The sequence below is a fragment of the Chiloscyllium punctatum genome, chromosome 4 (assembly GCF_047496795.1).
Source record: "Chiloscyllium punctatum isolate Juve2018m chromosome 4, sChiPun1.3, whole genome shotgun sequence".
Lineage (NCBI taxonomy): Eukaryota > Metazoa > Chordata > Chondrichthyes > Orectolobiformes > Hemiscylliidae > Chiloscyllium > Chiloscyllium punctatum.
In genome coordinates, this window is record NC_092742.1 from 90,039,599 (window position 1) to 90,061,114 (window position 21,516).

Here is a 21,516-nt window from a genome sequence, read left to right on the forward strand (position 1 = left end):
AATTTCAGATTTCCAGCACCCATGGCATTTTGCTTTTGTATGAAAGCAAAGTGCAGCCTAGTTTGTCTCCATCCTTCAGACAATGTCTGAACAACAGCATCAATAAAAATGCATTAATGGCATTTTCTGTTTTCAGCACTTGCCCTTATTCTTAATCTGTGTTGGTTCCCTTATCTTGTTAGAAATGTCTTCCACACAGGCTCCACCTCATACTTCCACCTCAGCAACTTCGAATTCTTGCTCTTACTGTTCATTCTTTTGAGCTGCGTTAAATTCTGGTCTCCCTGTTACAGGGAAGACGTTGAAAGGGTTCAGAAAAGATTTACAAGAATGCTGCCAGTGTTTGAGCTGTAGGGAGAGGCTGAATAGGCTGGGACTGTTTTCACGGAGAATCGGAGGCTGAGGGGTGACCTTAGAGAGACTTATAAAATCATGAGGTGTGTCGTTAGAGTGAATAACCAAGGTCTTTTTCCTCAGTAGGGGAGTCTAAAACGAGAGGACACAGGGTCAAGGTGAGAGGGAAAAGATATAAAAGGGACCTAAGGGGCAACTTTTTCATGTAGAGAGTGGTGTGTGTATGGAATGAGTTGCCAGAAGAAGTGGTGGAGGTTGGTACAATTACAACATTTAAAAAACATTTACATGAGTACATTAAAAGGAAGCATTTAGAAGGATATGGGTCAAATGCTGGCAAATGGGACTAAATTAAGTTAGGCTATCTGGTCAGCACAGACGAATCGGTCCAATGCGTATGTTTCCATACTGTACAACTCTATGCTTTAACAAAACATAATGCATTACATCAGGGACAGCATTTCACCTTCAACTGGATGCTCTGCTGATCTTCTGAAATATTGTTGAATATTGGATTAAAAGAAGGGTTGAAGCAGGCTCACAGGCTGCTGTCCACCTTAAGTAGGAACCCTCACAGTGGCTGATATGAAGAGACTTTCTTGTATCAATGTGGCTGAATTGAAAGTACGATGTTCCAGAAGTGAGATGGGACGCTCTGTTTAGCTTGCTACACTGGATGGATTTTCAGTGGCATAGTTTATCACTGCTTGTGGAGCAAACAGGCAGCAAGGGCAAATTGATTTTCCGTGAGGAAATCTGCTCTCAAAAATTTCGCTATCAATAAAGAACATTGTGAACAAGGAGGATTGTGTCTTGTCACAAACTTACTGTTGGATGCTAAAATTCCTCAGATCTGCACCTGAAATCATTGATACCCTTCTCTATTAGAACCTTTAACAGGAGCTGATGTACAGGCGAGGGTATGTACAGGTAGTTCTCCCATAACACATGCTTAGTATACGCGATTTGGCTGAGGTGATTAGTGAATTGTGGTCCTTTTTTTAATAAATCGAACTCCTGTTCACTGTTATGCAATTCCACCCCCAGCATTTACCTGAACAACAAACCGCAGCCTCAGGATCCTCTTTCTGCAAAATGCAAATTCAGTGTGTTCAGCTAAAACAGGAATGCAATCAGTTTTGCAAGCCTTGAAACTGAGCTTGAAACTGGGAATTGTAGTGTATGTCTAGAAGGAACTTTATTTCAAACAGGGAATAGGGAGAATCTTGAGGACTAGACTTCCAAATCGGCATCACATAGTCAGTCAGCTCACACACTTTTTGGTGAAGAGCTTTGTGAAAGGCACAGTGGTGTAGACAGTGATTTTAGTGTTAAAGTGTTAAGTTTACTGTATCATTTCATTAAAATATATGATTAAAAAATTTGCTTAGACTATGCTATTGTATATGTGTTAGGCTATTATTTTTGTTCCGATTTTTACTGATATTTTTGGCGGTTCGCCCCTAACCCTGTTTTTTCCATAGGCTCCATTATTTCTATCGCGTGATTTTCTACTACATGGTGTTGCACAGGAAAGCGACTACTGCATTATTGGGGAACTACCTGTACTCATCATTCCATCAGAGCAGAACCGTTTAGATACAGATTTTAATTATGAGATTTCCATGAAGGGGAACCATCCTTTTCCCAATCGTTATCGTTTACTTATTTAGAACTTTTCAACAAAAGAAAATATAGTTCTGAAATACTGAAAATATAGTTCCGTGGGGAAGCTTCTCAATAAACAATAAAATGAAAGTGAAGTGATTGCTGATATAAAGTGACTGACTGGAGAGCACCCCAGTGATGTTTCCCAGATACCGCTTAGACACCACTGAAGAGATCACATGTTCCTGCCCACTTGCACACTCCCCCCACATATATCCTCCCTGGTTTTGCTTTCACTTACCATCAGCAGCAATGCCTTGTGGGATATCCGAGTCCAACTGACTCACGGAATAAAGATGTGTCTGTCCAGCTCCTGCAGACCCCTCATTGGGATGGCTCCCAATGCCTGACACTGTAAGGGAATAGAACAACTCTGTGAGGCTGTGTAGAAAGATGGAGAGGGTAACAGACCCTTTCATACATAGATTGTTGATTGGGATAATTTAATGCAGCAGATATGTACTGTCACTGAACTGTTTTGAATCTTAGGATAGCAAATTTTCAGAAAGCAAGCCTTGCATTTCTTTAGCAGCTTTCATGGCCTTAGGATGTTCACAAATGATTTACACCCAATAAGTACTCTTGGACTGTGGTCACCTTTGTAATCTATGAAACACAGTGACCAATTTGTGCCCAACAAAGTCCAGCAGGTGGAAATTTCATAACGACCACATAATATATTTGATAGTAACAGTTGATAATAGTTGGATAATAATGGTCAGGATGCATCTGCAGTTTGGAAGGGTCACTACTGAACCATGACTGACTCTGTGCAACACTAAAATTAGCAAAAGGAGGAATTCAGGCAGGACATGGGAGGTAGAGTATTAGGAAAAGGCAGGCAGTGGGAGACAAAGCAATGGGAAACAGAAAGTGGGAGGTAGAGCAATGGGAAACAGAAAGGAAATGGGAGATGGAGCAATGGGAAACTAGCAGGAAGTAGGATGTAGAGCGATGGGAATCAAGCAACCAGTCAGGGAGAGGTGTTAAGATTGTGTGGGTGAGGGGAGAGAGAGAGAGAGAGAGAGAGAAAATCCAGGGTCAAAAGAAGAGTGAGAATGATGTCCAGTACTGAAATGGTGCAAATTCTAGTATCACAGCACAAATCCAAGCCTAATTGTAAAGGAGTTTTCAGTAGGACTAGATGGTAGCACTTGGCATATCGTCACTGCCTTGTCAATTGGCTTAAGTGCTTTGTTGGAAGAAATTATGAACAAGGGAACTTTAGAGGTACTGAATTGTCTCACGTTTTCCTCACACATCCAACTCTAATACCTCTCCCTGATTGTTTGCTTGTTTCCCAATGCTCTGTCTTCCATTTGTGTCTGTTTCCCATTGCACGTCTTCCCATTTTTTTTCTGTTTCTTAATGCTCTACCACCCACTTCCTGCCTGTCTCCTCATGCTGTACCATCCACTTCTTGCCTGAATTCAAAAAGCACTGCTGCCTGAATTCCTCCTTTTGCTAATTTCAATGTTGCTCAGCGTCAGTCATGGTTCAGTGGCGGCCTTCCCTGCTCTGAGATTCTGGTTTCAAATGCCATTCTAGATATTGGAGCGCATAATCAAAAGTGATACTTCAGTGTATTAATGCACAGTCAGAATAGCATTGTTTGCATGAGATATTCAACCAAGACCCCAACTTCTTTCTCGGGCAGAAAGGAAATCCTATAGCATTATTCCAAACTACAGAAGCATTCTAATCATTATTATCCAACTATTACAATGTATTATCTGGTCACTATGAAATTTCCACCTGCCGGACTTTGCTGGACGCAAACTGATTACTGCGTTTGCTACTTCACAAAGTCCAAGAGTAATTATTGAGTGTAAATCATTTGTGGACATCCTGAGACCATGAAAGCTTCTATCGAGATACAAGTCTTATTTTCTTAAAATTTGGATTGACATCCATAATGTTCAACCTTACATTTTGAATGGAATAATTCTAGGAGTAGCTTGTTTTGTGCTGTGCAAATAGAAATAGAAGCTCCTAAATGATCAAAAATGCACCAGCCTGAAGTATAAATGGAAATGGTTTTGAGACGCAAAAGTAGAATGCTTAGAAGATGCATCTTACATCTTGGATCCCCCACTACAACAACAATAACTTTCATTTATATAATACCACTCATGTAGTAAACTTCGCAAGGCACTTGACAGAAGCATTAGCAAACCAAACAATACCAAGTCGTAGAGCTATAGAAATGTACAGCACAAAAATAGACCCTTTGGCCCAACTCATCCATGCCAACCAGATATCCTAAATTAAGCTAGTCCCATTTGCTAGCATTTGGCCCATATCCCTCTAGACCCTTCCTATTCGTATACCCATCCAAATGCCTTTTAAATGTTGTAATTATACCAGCTTCCACCAATTCCTCTGGCAGGTTGTTCCATACACACCCCATCCTCTGCATGAAACTGTTTCCCCTTAGGTCTCTTTTAAATCTTTCTCCTCTCACTTTAAATCTACTCCCTCTAATTTTGGACTCCACTATCCAAGGAAAACGACCTTCGATATTTATCATAACCGTGCCCCTCAAGATTTTATAAAACTCTACAAGGTCAATCTTCAGCCTCTGACACTCCAGTGAAAATAGCCCCAGCCTATTCAGCATTTCCCTATAGTTCAAACCCTCCAAAACCGGAAACATCCTTGTAAATCTTTTCTGAACCCTTTCAACTTTAACAATGCTTTTCATAGCAGGGAGACCAGAATTGAATGCAGTATTCCAAAAGTGAGTTAACCAATGTCCTGCTGCAACTTGACCTTCCAACCCCTATACTTGATGCTCAGATCAATAAAGGCAAGCATACCAAACATCACCTTCACCACCCTGTCCACCTGCAGATTCACCTTCAAGGAACTATGAACCTGCACCCCAAGGTCTCTTTGTTCTGCAACATTCCCCAATACCTCACCATTAAGTGTATAAGTCCTGCCCTGATTTGCCATACCAAAATGCAACATCTCAATCTATCTAAATTAAACTCCATCTATCACTCCTCAGCCCATCAGGTTGTACTCCAAGATAACTTCTTCACTGTCCACTACACCACCAATTTTGGTATCATCTGCAAACTTACTAATCATACCTCCTATATTCACAGCCAAATTATTTATACAAATGACAAAAAGCACTGATCCTTGCAGCACACCACTGGTCACAGGACTCTGGTCCAAAAAACAACCCTCCCCACCATCCTCTGTCTTCTACCTTCATGCCAATTTTGTATCCAAATAGCTAACTCTCCCTAGACTCCATGTGATCTAACCTTGATAACCAATTGACCATGCGGAACCTTGTTGAATGTCTTGTTGAAGCCTATATAGACAACCCTCCACTGCTCTGCCTTCAATCTTCTTTGTCACTTCTTCAATGTAAAGGAGTCAGACAGGACTCAGCTTGTTCAATGGGGCTGGTTTAAAGGTGCGACTTAAAGAAAGAGCAAGAGAGATAGAGATGGAGTCCTAGAGAGGTGTAGTGAAGGCAACTGCAGGGTACAGCTGCCAAGAATAGAGCAATGAATATCATTGGGAACATTTTATGTTTACGTAGCTCAGAACGTTTCCTGATGAGATGCCTCATTCAGTTAAAAATTCTGACAGGACTGCAAATGTCCCTCCTTTTCATACTGCTTTCAATGTAGCTACTTAACACACACCACAGATCTTGTAAAAGAAGCAGTTGGAATTATACAGATTTGACAATATCCAGGGCAATAAACTCAATGCCAAGAGAGCAGGACGGTGAGTACCAGAGTCAGAGTTGAGAAATATGCGATGACCCAGGGAGATTCACCTCTGTGGCCAGAGAGTCGGGAACCAACTCCTGGTAGATTTCAACAAAGGATCGCTCGAAGAAGACCACATAAATTATTTGGAAGGAGGCAGCCTGTGAAGTAGCTAATTCTCCCATCTTTAATTGGGCCACTTTAAAATCTGCTGGAAGGTAAACAGTTTTAATGTTCACCCCATCCTTATTCAGAGAGGAAAAGCGATGCCGTCAGTCGAAAGCTGCCTCATTAAATACTTTCATTATGTTGCTACGATGCCTTGGTGAAAGCCCCTTCAACATGTTGTCTCTTCGAGGAGTCTCCCGCCAACTTTCCCATGGAACTATTTCGCACTCATACTCCCACGTGACCAAAACGGAACCTTGATCCAGGATAAACTATTCAAATAGCTGAAGGACTTTTAAAACTTGCTACGTGGGACCCTTAATTAACAGTCCGCTGTGGTAAGTGCTGCCCCTTGAGCCAAAGACTGGCTCAAAACCACCTCAACCCCCACCCTGCCCTACTCAGATATGATTCCCATAAGCTGTCTTCAGCATGGAAAAGCAGTAACTTCCTCTCTTATTACATCCCCGAGCTTCAGATGTGGGGGGTGGGGGACAGGGGGCAGACATTTATTCAGACTGACTGCCAGGCTCAGGATGGTGAATGGATAATGGTGGCTGGGCAATGGGGACAAGGTGAGGTGGGGGACGTTTCATTCAATGTCTATGATATACAGGAAGACGCTGCCCCAAACCCCTCATCCATATCGAACAGCTCCAAATCTCAGCAGTAAATTCCTTCTCTGCCCAGGCCGCATTTTACCGTTGTGCTTTTGAGATTGATTAATGCGGAACCCAAAGACGGCGCAATCAGTATTCGTAACGGGCAAATGTTTAGTGGTTGCCTAGCGAGTGCTCTCTGCACGCAGATGCATAAAATCCTTAACAGGGAAAGTGAGTTGGGGAAGAGAGAGAGAGAGTGAGAGAGCACAAGGAGAGAGAGAGAGAGAAGAGAAAGAGAAAGAGACTGGGTCAGTGGGGGCAGTTTTGGGGAAGAGAAAGAGCTTTTTGTTAAAGCTGCCTTTGACTAAATGACAGAATGATGAATTGCCCTCATCAACCACGACGACATCAAATGGGCTGACGTGAAGCCAGCCTCACTCGCCCATCTCTCACTTCATTAAATCCATCATATATTAATTCAGCTTCTTGTTTCTACAAGTAACTTTTGAAAGGCAGAAGCAGGAAGTTTTATTTTAAAACGAAAAGTAGCATTGCAAGGCTCTGATAGATATGCTATTGAATAAAGAGGGTTGAAATCTCTAAGGGAAGGAGTCTCCAACTTCAAGAATTCTGAAGTTAAGCAACTGAAATCCAGCTGGATCAAGCCCAAGTCTTTGTGCATAGGTTGATTCACGTTTTCTAAGAAATTGGGTAATCATGTTGGAACAAGACTACAGTTATCCCACTCAAACAATGCAAACAGGAAGCCTGGGGCCTTTTGTACGTAATTCAGGAGTCTTTTCCATCTGGTACAGACTACAGTTCAAATCCTTATTGTATACCAATGAAAAGGAACCACAGCCTTTCTCCCATGCTCACTTCCAATCTCTTCATACTACCACCAGCTGGATGTTTCCACAAGAAGCCAATCGGCAATAGTTGAAAGCGTGGCAACCTTTCGTTCCTCAATGTCCAGCAAAATGATTGCTCTCTTTCTCTCTTCCTCTCGAGATGTTTGTTTGTATTGTCCCAAAATTCTTCCAGTAGTTGGACAAAAAAATCTGAATTTACCACGGCACCTATCACACTGGGTTCCTGACTGGCATTGAAGATGCTCATTTCCCACCTCAAAAGATGTTTTGCCTCTTTGAAGTATCTGTTTTGCCAACAATGAGAAACCTTTGAAGTTTAGTCATTGTATAGCTTGGCAACCTGCATACAGAAAGCTCCCATAAACAGCAATGTGACGATGAGCAGTTCATTTGTTTTGATAATGTTGATCTGGGAATGAACATTAGCCAGTTCACTGGAGAGAATGTCCCCACTGGTCTTCAAGACGAGGGACTTTCACATCCACCTGGCAGGGTGGATAGAGCTTCAGATACATAGTTCACGGGTAGACAGAGTGGTAAAGGAGGTGGTTGGCACATGCCTTCATTGCTCAGATCTTTGAGAATAGGATTTGGGATGTCATGTTGCGGTTGGACAGGACGTTGGTGAGGCCAGTTCTGGAGTACTGTACACATTTCTGATCGCCCTGCTATAGGAGGATTTAATAAAATTGGAGAGGGTGCAGTAAAGATTCACATCAATGTTAGCAGAACTGGATTGGAGGTTGGATAAGCGAGGACTTATTTCACTGGAGTGTAGGAGGTTGAAGAGTAACCTTAGAGTCATAGAGATGTACAGCATGGAAACAGACCCTTCGGTACAACCCATCCATGCTGACCAGATATCCCAACCCAATATAGTCCCACCTGCCAGCACACGGCCCATATCCCCCCAAACCCTTCCTATTCATATACCCATCCAAATGCCTCTTAAATGTTGCAATTGTACCAGCCTCCACCACGTCCTCTGGCAGCTCATTCCATACACATACCACCCTCTGCGTGAAAAAGTTGCCCCTTAGGTCTCTTTTATATCTTTCCCCTCTCTCCCTAAACTTGTGCCTTCTAGTTCTGGACTCCCCGACTACAGGGAAAACACTTTGTCTATTTGTCCTATACATGCCCCTCATAATTTTGTAAACCTCTATAAGGTCACCCCTCAGCCTCCGACGCTCCAGGGAAAACAGCCCCAGCCTGTTCAGCCTCTCCTTGTAGCTCAGATCCTCCAACCCTGGCAACATCCTTGTAAATCTTTTCTGAACCCTTTCAAGTTTCGCAACATCTTTCTGATAGGAAGGAGACCAGAATTGCATGCAATATTTCAACAGTGGCCTAACCAATGTCCTGTACAGCTGCAACATGACCTCCCAATTACAGTACTCAATACTCTGACTAATAAAGGAAAGCATACCAAACGCCTTCTTTACTATCCTATCTACCTGCGACTTCACTTTCAAGGAGCTATGAATTTGCACTCCAAGGTTTCTTTGTTCAGCAACACTCCCTAGGGCCTTACCATTAAGTGTATAAGTCCTGCTAAGATTTGCTTTCCCAAAATGCAGCACCTCGCATTTATCTGAATTAAACTCCATCTGCGACTTCTCAGCCCATTGGCCCATCTGGTCAAGATCCTATTGTAATCTGAGGTAACCCTCTTTGCTGTCCACTACACCTCCAATTTTGGCGTCATCTGCAAACTTACTAACTGTATCTCTTATGCTCACACACAAATCATTTATGTAAATGACAAAAAGTAGAGGGCCCAGCACCGATCCTTGTGGCACTCCACTGGTCACAGGTCTCCAGAATGAAAAACAACCCTCCACCACCACCCTCTGTCTTCTACCTTTGAGCCAGTTCTGTATCCAAATGGCTAGTTCTCCCTGTATTCCATGAGATCTAACCTTGCTAATCAGTCTCCCGTGGGGAACCTTGTCAAACGCCTTACTGAAGTCCATATAGATCACATCTACTGTTCTGCCTTCATCAATCTTCTTTGTTACTTCTTCAAAACCTTGTAGAGGTTTATAGAATCTTGAAGGGCACAGAAAAGGTGAATAGCAAAGGACTTTTCCCTAGGATGGGGGAGCTCTAAACGAGACAGCATAACTTCAAGTTAAAAGGAGAAAGATTTAAAAAGGATCTGAGGGGCAACTTTGTCACACAGAGGGTGATTCATATGTGGAATGAACTGCCAGAGGAAGTGGTAGATGCAAGCACAGTTACAATATTTATCAGTCACTTGGACAGGTACTTGAATAGGAAAGGTTCAGAGGAATACAGGCCAAACACAGGCAAAAATGTGTGAATAGTTCAGTTTGGGAAACTTGGTCTGTGCGGACTATTTGGACCAAAGGGTCTGTTTCTTTGCTCTATGACTCTTTAACTGTGTGACTCTGTGAATCTGTCTCACTTGAATACACAACATTCTCTCAGAACCACACACCTTGGTTCAGATGCTGAAGTGTCTGGTTCCTGAAGTTCGAACCAATGAGTCTCAAATTTCAGAGGTAAGAGAGCTGACTATGAACCCACAACGAACTAGTGAGGAATTCATTAGAATGTGCAGCTGTTGTCCTTGGACCAGGCTTCAATTTGCCAGTTACATTTTTGGGAACCGCTTGTCCGATTTGCTTTCGCAGTGCAAACAAACTAAAAATGTGCAACTGATTGGCAATGCCTGTTTATCACTCAGGTACAGCAATCAGAAAGCCTGCATTACGTTGTGGCTGTGGAGGAAGTGCTACAAAGGTTTAACATACTGATTCCAGGGATTGCAAGACTGACGGAGGAAGAGAGACTGGATCGGTTAGGGCTATATTCACTGGAGTTTAGATGAATGAGGGTGAATTACATAGAAACCTAAACAATACCATCAGGACTAGACAGGGCAATTGCAGGAAGGATGTTCTTGATAAGCGGGGGAGTTCAAGTTTAAGAATTAATAAAGAATACAGGAAAGACAACTTTGGACTGAGACAAAGAGAAATTTCTTCACGTAGACAGTCGTAAGCCTGTGGAATTCACTACCTCAAAAGCCAAAACATTGAGTATTTTCAGGAAGGAGATAGTTACAGTTTTTAGGGTTAAAGGGATCAAATAATATGTGATGAAAGTGGGAACAGGGCACTGAGTTGGATGGTTAGCTGTGACCAAGTTGAATAGTGGGTTGAAGGGCTGAATGGCCTACTCCTGCTCCGCTTTTCTTTGTTTCCATGGTTCTGCATAGACCCACACTGATCCCAGATTCAATGCAAAGTGATGAAGGAACGAGATTTGTCTAGCCCCAAAACTCCACCTGTTAGCCATGCTCCCTACCCTATTTGTAATTGTCGCTGAACCGCTTCAACTTACTCTCAACTCCTCTCAGATGCTTCTATCTCCTTGCAAAGTTTTATTTTGTCACTTGTCCCAATTATTCCTTCTTTGCCTTCGTGTCAAATTTTGTTTGACTGTCAATATTGTGAAGTAGGATGTTCAAAGGCATTGTACAAATACAAGCTGCAGTTTTGTTGACCTCTGCTGGGGATTACTGTTGAAGTAGAAATCAGATAGGATAAATAAAATAAAACATACATTGAGTTCCTACTCCTTGATACGAAGCTTGATGTTTGTTAGAAGTGTGTGTAGTGGAGGACATGATAATGATGTCCCATGTGGATGAATAACTGGCTGGCATCACCCATCCAGGTTGGTCAATGGAGAATGCCCACTTCAGCTTGGTCTGGGAGAGCTGCCCAATCCCATGCAACTCATAGAGTCATAGAGATGTACAACACGGAAACAGACCCTTCGGTCCAACCCGTCCATGCCGACCAGATATCCCAACCCAATCTAGTCTCACCGGCCAGCACCCAACCCATATCCCTCCAAGCCCTTCCTATTCATAAACTCATCATCCCTCTAAACTCCAAGTACAGGCTCAGAGTCCTCAACCACTCCTCATATGACAAGCCCTTCATCCCCAGGATCATTGTTACCAATTCCTCTGGACACCCTCCAATGCCAGCCCATCATTCCTTAGATACTGGCCTAAAACTGTTCAGATCATTCCAAATGCGTTTTCATCAAAGCCTTAAACAGCCTCAGCAGTATATCTCTGCTCTTGTATTCTGGCTCTCTTGTAATGAATGCTAACGTTGCATTTGTCCTTTAACTGCCAACTGAACCTGCATGTTAACTTTCAGTATCCTGAAAAAGGACTAGAGTCTCTTTGTGCTTCAAGCCTTCCCTGTTTAAAAAATAGTCTGTGTCTCTATTCTTCCAACCAAAGCACACAACCTCACCATTTCCCACATTGTATTCCATTTACCATTTTCAAATACTTCTGTAGCTTCCCCCTTCAGCAATAATATCTGTTCCTTCACCTAGCTTTACGTTATCTGCAAACTTAGCAACAATGGCCTCAGCTCTTTTGTCCAGATTGTTAATGTATAACGTGAGTAACTGTCCTCCCAATAGTGATCCCTATGGAATTCTATTAGTCACTGGCTGCCATTCTGAGAAAGACCCCTTTACCCTACTTTCTGCCCTCTGACAATCAGCCAAATCTGTATCCAAGTCAGTACCTTGACCCTAAAACAATGGGCCCTTAATCTTATTTCGCAGCCTCCTGAGCAGGACTTTGTCAAAGGCCTTCTGTAAATCGAAATAGATCACATCCACTGGCTTTCTTCTGTCTAACTTGCTTACTAACTTCTCAAAGAATTCTAACATACTCATCAAACATGACCTCTCCTTCATGATGTTGTGGTGACTCAGCCTTATCTTACCATGCATTTCCAAGTACTCCACAATCTCATCCTTAATAATGGACTCTAAGATCTTACCAATGACCATGGTCAAGCTAATCAATCAATAGTTTCCTGTCTTCTGCCTCTCTCCCATCTTAAACAGCAGTGTTATATTAGCATTTTCCAATTGTCTGGCACCCTCCCCGACTTCAATGATTCCTGTAACATCACCACCAATGCCTATACAATCTCCTTAGCTATCTCCTTCAGAACTCTGAGATGCAATCCACCTGATCTGTGACTGATTCACCTTCAGACCTTTCAGCTTCACTGAAACCTTCTCCTTGGTGATGGGCACTACACTCAGCTCTGTCCCCTGACTCTCTTGAAGATCTGATATGGTGGTATCTTCTGCTGTGAAAACTGTCAGTCTTCTTTCCCACCTGTCCACTCTACCCTCCGCTCCAACCTATCATCATCATTCCCCACCTTCATCTACCTATTGTATTCCCAGCTATCTTGCCCCCAGTCCCACCACCCCTCCCATAGGCACAATCTTAAGGAGAAAGTTGGAGAGAACGATAAAGCTTTGCTAGACTGTCGTTAAGACTGTCTTTGTAAACAGTGAGGGGAACTGCTACAATTTCTTGAACACAGGTCATGTTTTTAAATTAGGCACTGTGGTATGGCAATTTACAAAACTTTTCACCGTAAACATACACATGACAATAAATTGCTATTCTATTCTATTCTAATTGCACGTGGAACATGTGACTTGAGCTCAGGTTACAACCTGTTAAACAGTTCTATTTTCGATGTTGGGATACAGTCTCTAAACAGGTGGCCAATGTCACTTGATTACAACAACAACCATGTACATTTATATAGTGCTTGTAATGCAGTAAAACACCCCATTAGGATAAAATTTTTATCCTAAGGTACACCTTAAACAACTCTTGTATTTATATTGACAGTCACCATAATGAATGTGTGTAAAGAGATTAACTTTGGATAGAAATGAGATAAAAACAAACTTGCAACAATAAACGACCAATGTTTTGAATGCTATTACAATCACACTGCCTACAATTAACCTGCCTCAAAACACTCCAGACACACTGTGACAAAAGCACGCATCAGAGCGCTCTAATCACATGGTCAATAGTCAGACTGCCTGAAGCACTACAGTCAAACTGTCCAAAAGCACTCTGCCTCAGAGCACTACAGTCACACTGTCCACAGTTACCCTGTCTCATTGCAGTAGTCACACTGTCCACAGTTGCCCTACCTCAGAGCACTACAGTCAAACTGTCCACCATCAACCAGACTCACAGCGCTACAGTCACACTGCCCACAGTTACCTATCCATTGTACGACAGTTACACATTCAACAGCCACCTACCCCCAGCTTAAAAATATGTTGCTGGAAAAGCGCAGGAGGTCAGGCAGCATCAAAGGAGAAGGAGAATTGATGTTTCGGTCATAAGCCCTTCTTCAGGAATGAGGAGGGTGTGCCAAGCAGGCTAAGATAAAAGGTAGGGAGGGGGGACTTAGGAGAGGGGCGTTGGGAATGCAATAGGTGCAAGGAGGTTAAGGTGAGGGTGTTAGGCTGGAGAGGGGGTAGGGGTGGAGAGGTCAGGAAGAAGATTGCAGGTCAAGAAGGTGGTGCTGAGTCTGAGGGCTGGGACTGAGAAAAGGTGGTGGGAGGGGAAATGAGGAAGCTGGAGAAATCCGCATTCATCCCCTGTGGCTGGAGGGTTCCTAGGCGGAAGATGAGTCGCTCGTCCTCCAGGCGTCGTATTGCCATGGTCTGGCGATGGAGGAGGCCAAGGACCTGCATGTCCTTGGTGGAGTGGGAGGGGGGGTTAAAGTGTTCAGCCACGGGGCGGTTGGGTTGGTTGGTGCGGGTGTCCCAGAGGTGTTCTCTGAAACATTCCACAAGTAGGCGGCCTGTCTCCCCAATGTATAGGAGGCCACATCAGGTGCAGCGGATGCAGTAAATGATGTGTGTGGAGGTGCAGGTGAAGTTCTGATGGATATTGAAGGATCCCTTGGGGCCTTGGAGGGAAGTGAGGGGGGAGGTGTGGGTGCAGGTTTTGCATTTTTTGTGGTTGGATGGGGAAGTGGAGGTTGGGTTGGTGGGGGGTGTGGATCTGACAAGGGAGTCGCGGAGGGAGTGGTCTTTCCGGAACGCTGATAGGGGTGAGGAGGGAAATATATCCTTGGTGGTGGGGTCCGTTTGGAGGTGGCGGAAATGACGAAGGATGATCCGATGTATGTGGAGATTGGTGGGGTGGTAGGTAAGGACTAGTGGGGTTCTGTCCTGGTGGCGATTGGAGGGGCAGGGTTCATGGGCGGGGGAGCGGGAAGTGGAGGACATGCGGTGGAGAGCATCGTCAACCACGTCTGAAGGGAAATTGCAGTCTTTGAAGAAGGAGGCCATCTGGGTTGTTCGGTATTGGAATTGGTCCTCCTCGGAGCAGATGCGGCGAAGGCGTGAACTGGGAATATGGGATGGTATTTTTACAGGGGGCAGGGTGGGAAGAGGTGTAATCTAGGTAGCTGTGGGAGTCAGTTGGTTTATAGTATACATCCATGTTGAGTCGGTCGTCCGAGATAGAGATGGAGAGGTGTAGGAAGGGGAGAGAGGAGTCTGAGACGGTCCAGGTAAATTTGAGGTCAGGGTGGAAGGTGTTAGTAAAGTGAATGAACTGTTCAACCTCCTTGTGGGAGCACGAGGTAACGCCGATACAGTCATCAATGTAGCGGAGGAAAGGTGGGCGGTGGCGCCAAACGGCGAGACGTCGAACAATTCTTCCGCCACCTTCGCCTCTGCCTCCGCGCCTATTTCTCTAACCAGGATTCTCGCCCACCCTCTGACGACCCCTTCTCCCACCTCTAACACACCCCATCCACCTGGACACCCCGTGCTGGCCTCTTTCCCACCCTCGATCTCTTCATAGCCAACTGCCACAGTGCCATTGACTGCCTCAACCTCTCCACCCCTCTCACCCACTCCAACCTCTCACCCTCGGAACATGCAGCCCTCCACTCCAACCCCAACCTCATCATCAAACCGGCAGAGGCGCTGTGGTAGTTTGGCGCACCAATCTCTATATTGCTGAGGCTAAATGCCAGCTCGCAGACACCTCCTCCTACTGCCCCCTTGACCATGACCCCACCTCCCACCACCAAACCATCATCTCCCAGACCATCCATAACCTCATCACCTCAGGGGATCTCCCATCCGCCGCCTCCAACCTCATAGTCCCACAACCCCGCACCGCCCGTTTCTACCTCCTGCCCAAAATCCACAAACCTGACTGCCCCGGCCGACCCATTGTCTCAGCCTGCTCCTGCCCCACCAAACTCATTTCTGCATACCTTGACACTGTCCTGTCCCCCTTAGTCCAAGAACTCCCCACCTACGTTCGGGACACCACCCACGCCCTCCACCGCCCCCATGATTTTTGCTTCCCCGGCCCCCAACGCCTTATCTTCACCATGGACATCCAGTCCCTATACATCTCCATCCCCCATCACAAAGGCCTCAAAGCCCTCCGCTTCTTCCTTTCCCGCTGAACCAACCAGTACCCTTCCACTGACACTCTCCTTCGACTGACTGAACTGGTCCTCACTCTTAACAACTTCACCTACCAATCCTCCTACTTCCTCCAAACCAAAGGAGTAGCCATGGGTACCCGCATGGGCCCTAGCCATGCCGGCCTCTTCGTTGGATATGTGGAACAGTCCATCTTCCGCAGCTCCACTGGCACCACCCCCCCACCTTTTCCTCCGCTACATTGATGACTGTATCGGCACTACCTCGTGCTCCCACGGGGAGGTTGAACAGTTCATCCACTTTACCAACACCTTCCACCCTGACCTCAAATTTACCTAGACCGTCTCAGACTCCTCCCTCCCCTTCCTACACCTCTCCATCTCTATCTCGGACGACCGGCTCAACATGGACGTATACTATAAACCAACTGACTCCCACAGCTACCTAGATTACACCTCTTCCCACCATGCCCCCTGTAAAAATACCATCCCATATTCCCAATTCCTTCGCCTTCGCCGCATCTGTTTCCAGGAGGACCAATTCCAATACCGAACAACCCAGATGGCCTCCTTCTTCAAAGACTGCAATTTCCCTTCAGACGTGGTTGACGATGCTCTCCACCGCATGTCCTCCACTTCCCGCTCCCCCGCCCATGAACCCTGCCCCTCCAATCGCCACCAGGACAGAACCCCACTAGTCCTTACCTACCACCCCACCAATCTCCACATACATCGGATCATCCTTCGTCATTTCCGCCACCTCCAAACGGACCCCACCACCAAGGATATATTTCCCTCCCCACCCCTATCAGCGTTCCGGAAAGACCACTCCCTCCGCGACTCCCTTGTCAGATCCACACCCCCCACCAACCCAACCTCCACTCCCGGCACCTTCCCCTGCAACCACAAAAAATGCAAAACTTGCGCCACACCTCCCCCCTCACTTCCCTCCAAGGCCCCAAGGGATCCTTCAATATCCATTAGAAATTCACCTGAACCTCCATACACATCATTTACTTCTTCTGCTGCACCTGATGTGGCCTCCTATACATTGGGGAGACAGGCTGCCTACTTGCAGAATATTTCAGAGAACACCTCTGGGACACCCGCACCAACCAACCCAACCGCCCCGTGGCTGAACACTTTAACCCCCCCTTCCACTCCGCCAAGGACATGCAGGTCCTTGGCCTCCTCCATCACCAGACCATGGCAACATGATGCCTAGAGGAAGAGCGACTCATCTTCTGCCTAGGAACCCTCCAACCACAGGGGATGAATGCGGATTTCTCCAGCTTCCTCATTTCCTCTCCCCCCACCTTTTCTCAGTCCCAGCCCTCAGACTCAGCACCGCCTTCTTGACCTGCAATCTTCTTCCTGACCTCTCTGCCCCCACCCCCTCTCCGGCCAATCACTCTCACCTTAACCTCCTTGCACCTATTGCATTCCCAACGCCCCTCCCCCAAATCCCTCCTCCCTACCTTTTATCTTAGCCTGCTGGGCACACCCTCCTCATTCCTGAAGAAGGGCTTATGCCCGAAATGTCAATTCTCCTTCTCCTTTGATGCTGCCTGACCTCCTGCGCTTTTCCAGCAACACATTTTTAAGCTCTGATCTCCAGCATCTGCAGTCCTCACTTTCTCCTAGCCACCTACTCCCAGAATACTACAGTCGAACTGTCCACAATCATCGTGCCTCGGAGCACTACAACCACCACATTCACCTCAACTGAGAGCACTACAGTCACAATGTCCACAATCCCACTGCCAAAGGGCATTACAGTCACATTGTCCACAATTACCAGCCATGCAGCACAATGGGCATAACTGTCCACAATCACCCCATCTCACAGCATCACTATCACACTGCTGACAATGACTTTGCCTCATGGCACTACAGTCACATTGTCCCCAGTCACCCACCTCAGAGCATTATAGTCACATGGTCAACTATCACACAATCTCAGGGTACTTACAGCCACAATTCCACAATCATCCCACCTCAGAGTGCTATACTTATACCCTCCACAAACACCCTATCTGAAGCACTGCAGTCAAACATCACCCCACAATCATGCCATGCTCACAGCACGAGTTACACTGCCCATAATCACCATGCCAGAGAACACTACAATCACACTGTCCACCATTACTGCTCCTCAGAGCATTACAGTCACTGTCCAAAATATCCCACCTCAGGGACCTACAATTACTCTGACAACAGTCACCCTGACTCACCGTGTTACAGTCATACTGCCAGTCACCCTGCCTCACAGCATTACTGTCACAGTTCCCACAGTCACACTGCCTCAGTATTACAATCAACCTGCATCCTGCACTAGTCACACTGTCCATAACCATCATGCCACAGAGCACTACAGTCACTGTTCCTAAATTCACCTTGCTTCAGATCACAACAGTCCCACTCTCCACGAACAGACCACCTCAGAGAACTATAGCCACACTGGAAACAAGTCATCCTGACACACAGCACGAGAGTCACACTATCCATATTCACCCACCAGAGCATACTGTACCCAGTCACATCACCTCACAGCACTACAGTAAAACTGTCCACAATCACTCGCCTCACAGCACTACAATCACACTGCCCACAATCCATTCTGCCTCAAAATAATAATCAAACCAGCCACATTCACGCAGCCTCAGAGTACAGTCACTCAGATTCAAAGCACTGCAGTCATACTGTCAAGCCATCCTGACTCACACTGTCCCCAATCGTAGAATTTTACAGAAGAAGGCCATTTGACCCATCACGTCTGAACGACCTCCTGAAACAGCTCGTCCCACTCTCCAGCCCTATCTCTGTAGGCCTCCTACTACATCCCTTTCAAACAGATATGTCCAGCTCTCTTTTGAAACCTCTTATGGAATCTGCCTTTGCCATTCTCCCAGACAGTACATTCCAATAACTGAGTAAAGAAGTGTCTCCTCATCTCACCCCTAGCTCTCTTGCTGACCCCTAGTCACTGACATACCAACTAATGGAAACAGAATATCCTTCTTTACTGTCAAAATTGTTCATAGTTTTGAGCACCTCAATAAGAGTCACCTTTTAAGCTTCCGTACTCCAATGAAAACCATGCCCAATCTTCCAAATCATTCCTTGTATCTAATATCCTTCATTCCTGCTATCATTCTAGTAAATCCCGTTTGAAGTCTCTCCAGGGTTTTGATATCCTTCATTAAATAGAGCGCATTACCTCACATTTCACTGCATTGAAATTCATCTGCCAGGAGTCTGCCCATTTGGCCAACTTGTCAATGTCTCTCTGAAGTCGCTCAGCATCATCCTCACAATTCACTATTCTCCCTAGCTTCTATCATCTGCAACCCTCTGGCACTTCACGCAGGTGAGATTGTCCTGGATGTCTTGTGGACCCAAAGCCTCCCACATTTTACATGCCTCACACATCACAAGCTTTGCCAGAGCCTCTGCCATCTTTAGTGGTCAAAATGATGCATGCTGCTGAGGTTCGGTTGTTTCTAAACTGCCAACAATTTTCTAACACAGTCTTTCTCTCTCTCTTTTGGTCCAAGGAGGAGGGATGTAGGGAAACACTACAGTAATGTAATGTTTGGGACCTCACTGTCCTTGGAAACTAAGTCTCTGGCAATCCTGTCTCTGGTTGCGGTGAGTGAGCTGACTTTTCCCAGAATCCTCCGCATTTGTGCCCTCTGCATCACCACCACTCAGGTCACAACAGTCATACAATCTACAGTCACACTGCCTCACAGCACTGCAGTCACACTATGAACAATCACCACACCTCAAAGCTCAAGAGTCACACTGCCCATAGTCACTTTGTCTCAGAGCACTGCAGTCACACTGTCCACAGTCATCCTGCCTCAGGGCTCCATTTACACTACCTGTCACCCTGCCTCACAGTACTATAGTCACACTGCCCACAGTCACCGTGCATCACAGCACCATGTCACAATGCCTGCTGTTACATTACCTCAGAGTACTACAGTCACACTGCCAACAGTCATGCGTCTTGCTGAGATCGGAGAATCTCCACTACTTTCCTTTTATTTACCTCAGGTGTTGAGCATGCCAATTAATTTGCTTTCTATCAGTTCGGACTCAGAGGTGGGTTGCATGAGAGAGCCCTCCCATTGCCCCTTCTTGATGCTTCTCATCTTCAACCCTACCTCAATGGAGCCAGAAACATTTAACTCAGGAAGGGAAATGGTGGTGAGAGGGTTTTGGGGAAACAGGACAAAGTGTGAATGAGATTGCAGGCAGCAGAGTTCAGGTTGAATTTAACTTTATGGCATGGGAAGACAAAGTTGGGAGTGATAAATAGGCACATTAATTGACTGTACAGAACAGCTGGGGTAAATGTGTGTGGCTGAGCGAGTTAGCTGGGGTAGAGAATGGTGGCTGATTCTGCAAGCACATAAAGAAGTATGCCTCAGAAGGAATGCAATGAATGAGTTAATATTGACTAGAAGAGTTATTTAACATTTTAGTTTGTAGTGAGTGAAGTAATCCAATAAATAGGCAATTTCGACTGATCACACAAACATTTTAACAAAGTGGAAATTAAAATCACTTGATCTCTACTACGACCAGGCTTTCCAAACAACATTTCTTAAGGTCAGCAGATCGCTTTCTGTCTGCATCTAAGTATATTATAATTAATCCCGTGGCTATTGGATTGAATCAGCAACACTGAGATCATGAATTCAGTGAGAGGGGTTCTAAGGAGCTCTTTTGGCATTGACGATGTCTAAATCCCTGCAGCATCACCACCTTGGGCATTTGCCTTGACCAGAGATTTAAACCGGTTGGATAAATAAATAGTGACCACAGAATTAGGTCAGAGATAGGCAATTCTGAACCAAACAAGTCACTCCCTCAGTTCACAAGCTCTCTTTGGCAGGAATGTGATGAAAATACTTTCTGAAGATTGCTGTTCTAACACCATTCAAAAAGCTCCATCTGAAGGACATTGGTAACTTATCCACCCTCTTACATAATCACTCCCTGCGGCACAGGGAACCATGGTTGCAGCGTGCATCATATACAGCATCATATACAATGTGCAAGTTGGCCGGCTTCTTGGGTAATACCTCCCATACTCAAGGCATCTATTGCCTTCAAGAAGTGGGTCAACAGCTGCATGGAGAACTCGTTACTTGCGAACCCCTGTCCAAATCACACACCACCCTAACTAAATTGCTATTCCTTCACTGTCAAAGTAGTACAATCTTAAAATGTCCATCCCAACTGCAGCATGGATTTGTCTACGCCACATGGGCTGCAGCGGTTCAAGAAGGTGCCTCACCATCACCTTCTCAAGAGTAATTGGCCATGGGTAATAAGTGCAGCCTTGCCAGAAAAGTACAAAAATTTCTTTTTTTTGACAATTGTGAAAATTAAATTTTATAAATTTGGTAAGATGCAAGCTGCTATCTGGATATGACTACTAGATTGTTTATGACAAATACCAAAGAATCCCTAATTGTGGAAATTGGCCAATCAGCCCAACAAGTCCACATTAACCTTCTGAAGCGTATTCCACCCAGACCAATACCCCTACTATATCCCTATAACCCTGCATTTTTCCTAAGTCTAATGCACCTAACCTACACATACCTGAACACTATGGGCAACTTAGCTTGGCCAATCTACCTAGCCTTACATCTTTGGACTGTGGGAGGAAACCAGAACACGTGGAGGAAACCCACGGAGACACAGGGAGAATATACAAACACCATACAGAGAGTACCCAAGACTGGAATCGAACCTGTACCCCTGGCGCAGTGAGGCGGCAGTG

The 21,516-nt window shown here is 45.3% G+C and overlaps 1 protein-coding gene across 1 annotated transcript in view; it reads right to left on the reverse strand.

Annotated features, from left to right (window-relative positions):
- Nucleotides 1-21,516, reverse strand: part of ltk (leukocyte receptor tyrosine kinase) — a 182,442-nt gene that overhangs the window by 91,967 nt on the left and 68,959 nt on the right. The window contains exon 2 of the mRNA XM_072569266.1: nucleotides 2,264-2,374. Within this exon, the coding sequence (XP_072425367.1) occupies nucleotides 2,264-2,374 (111 nt within the window). The remainder of the gene's footprint in view (nucleotides 1-2,263; nucleotides 2,375-21,516) is intronic.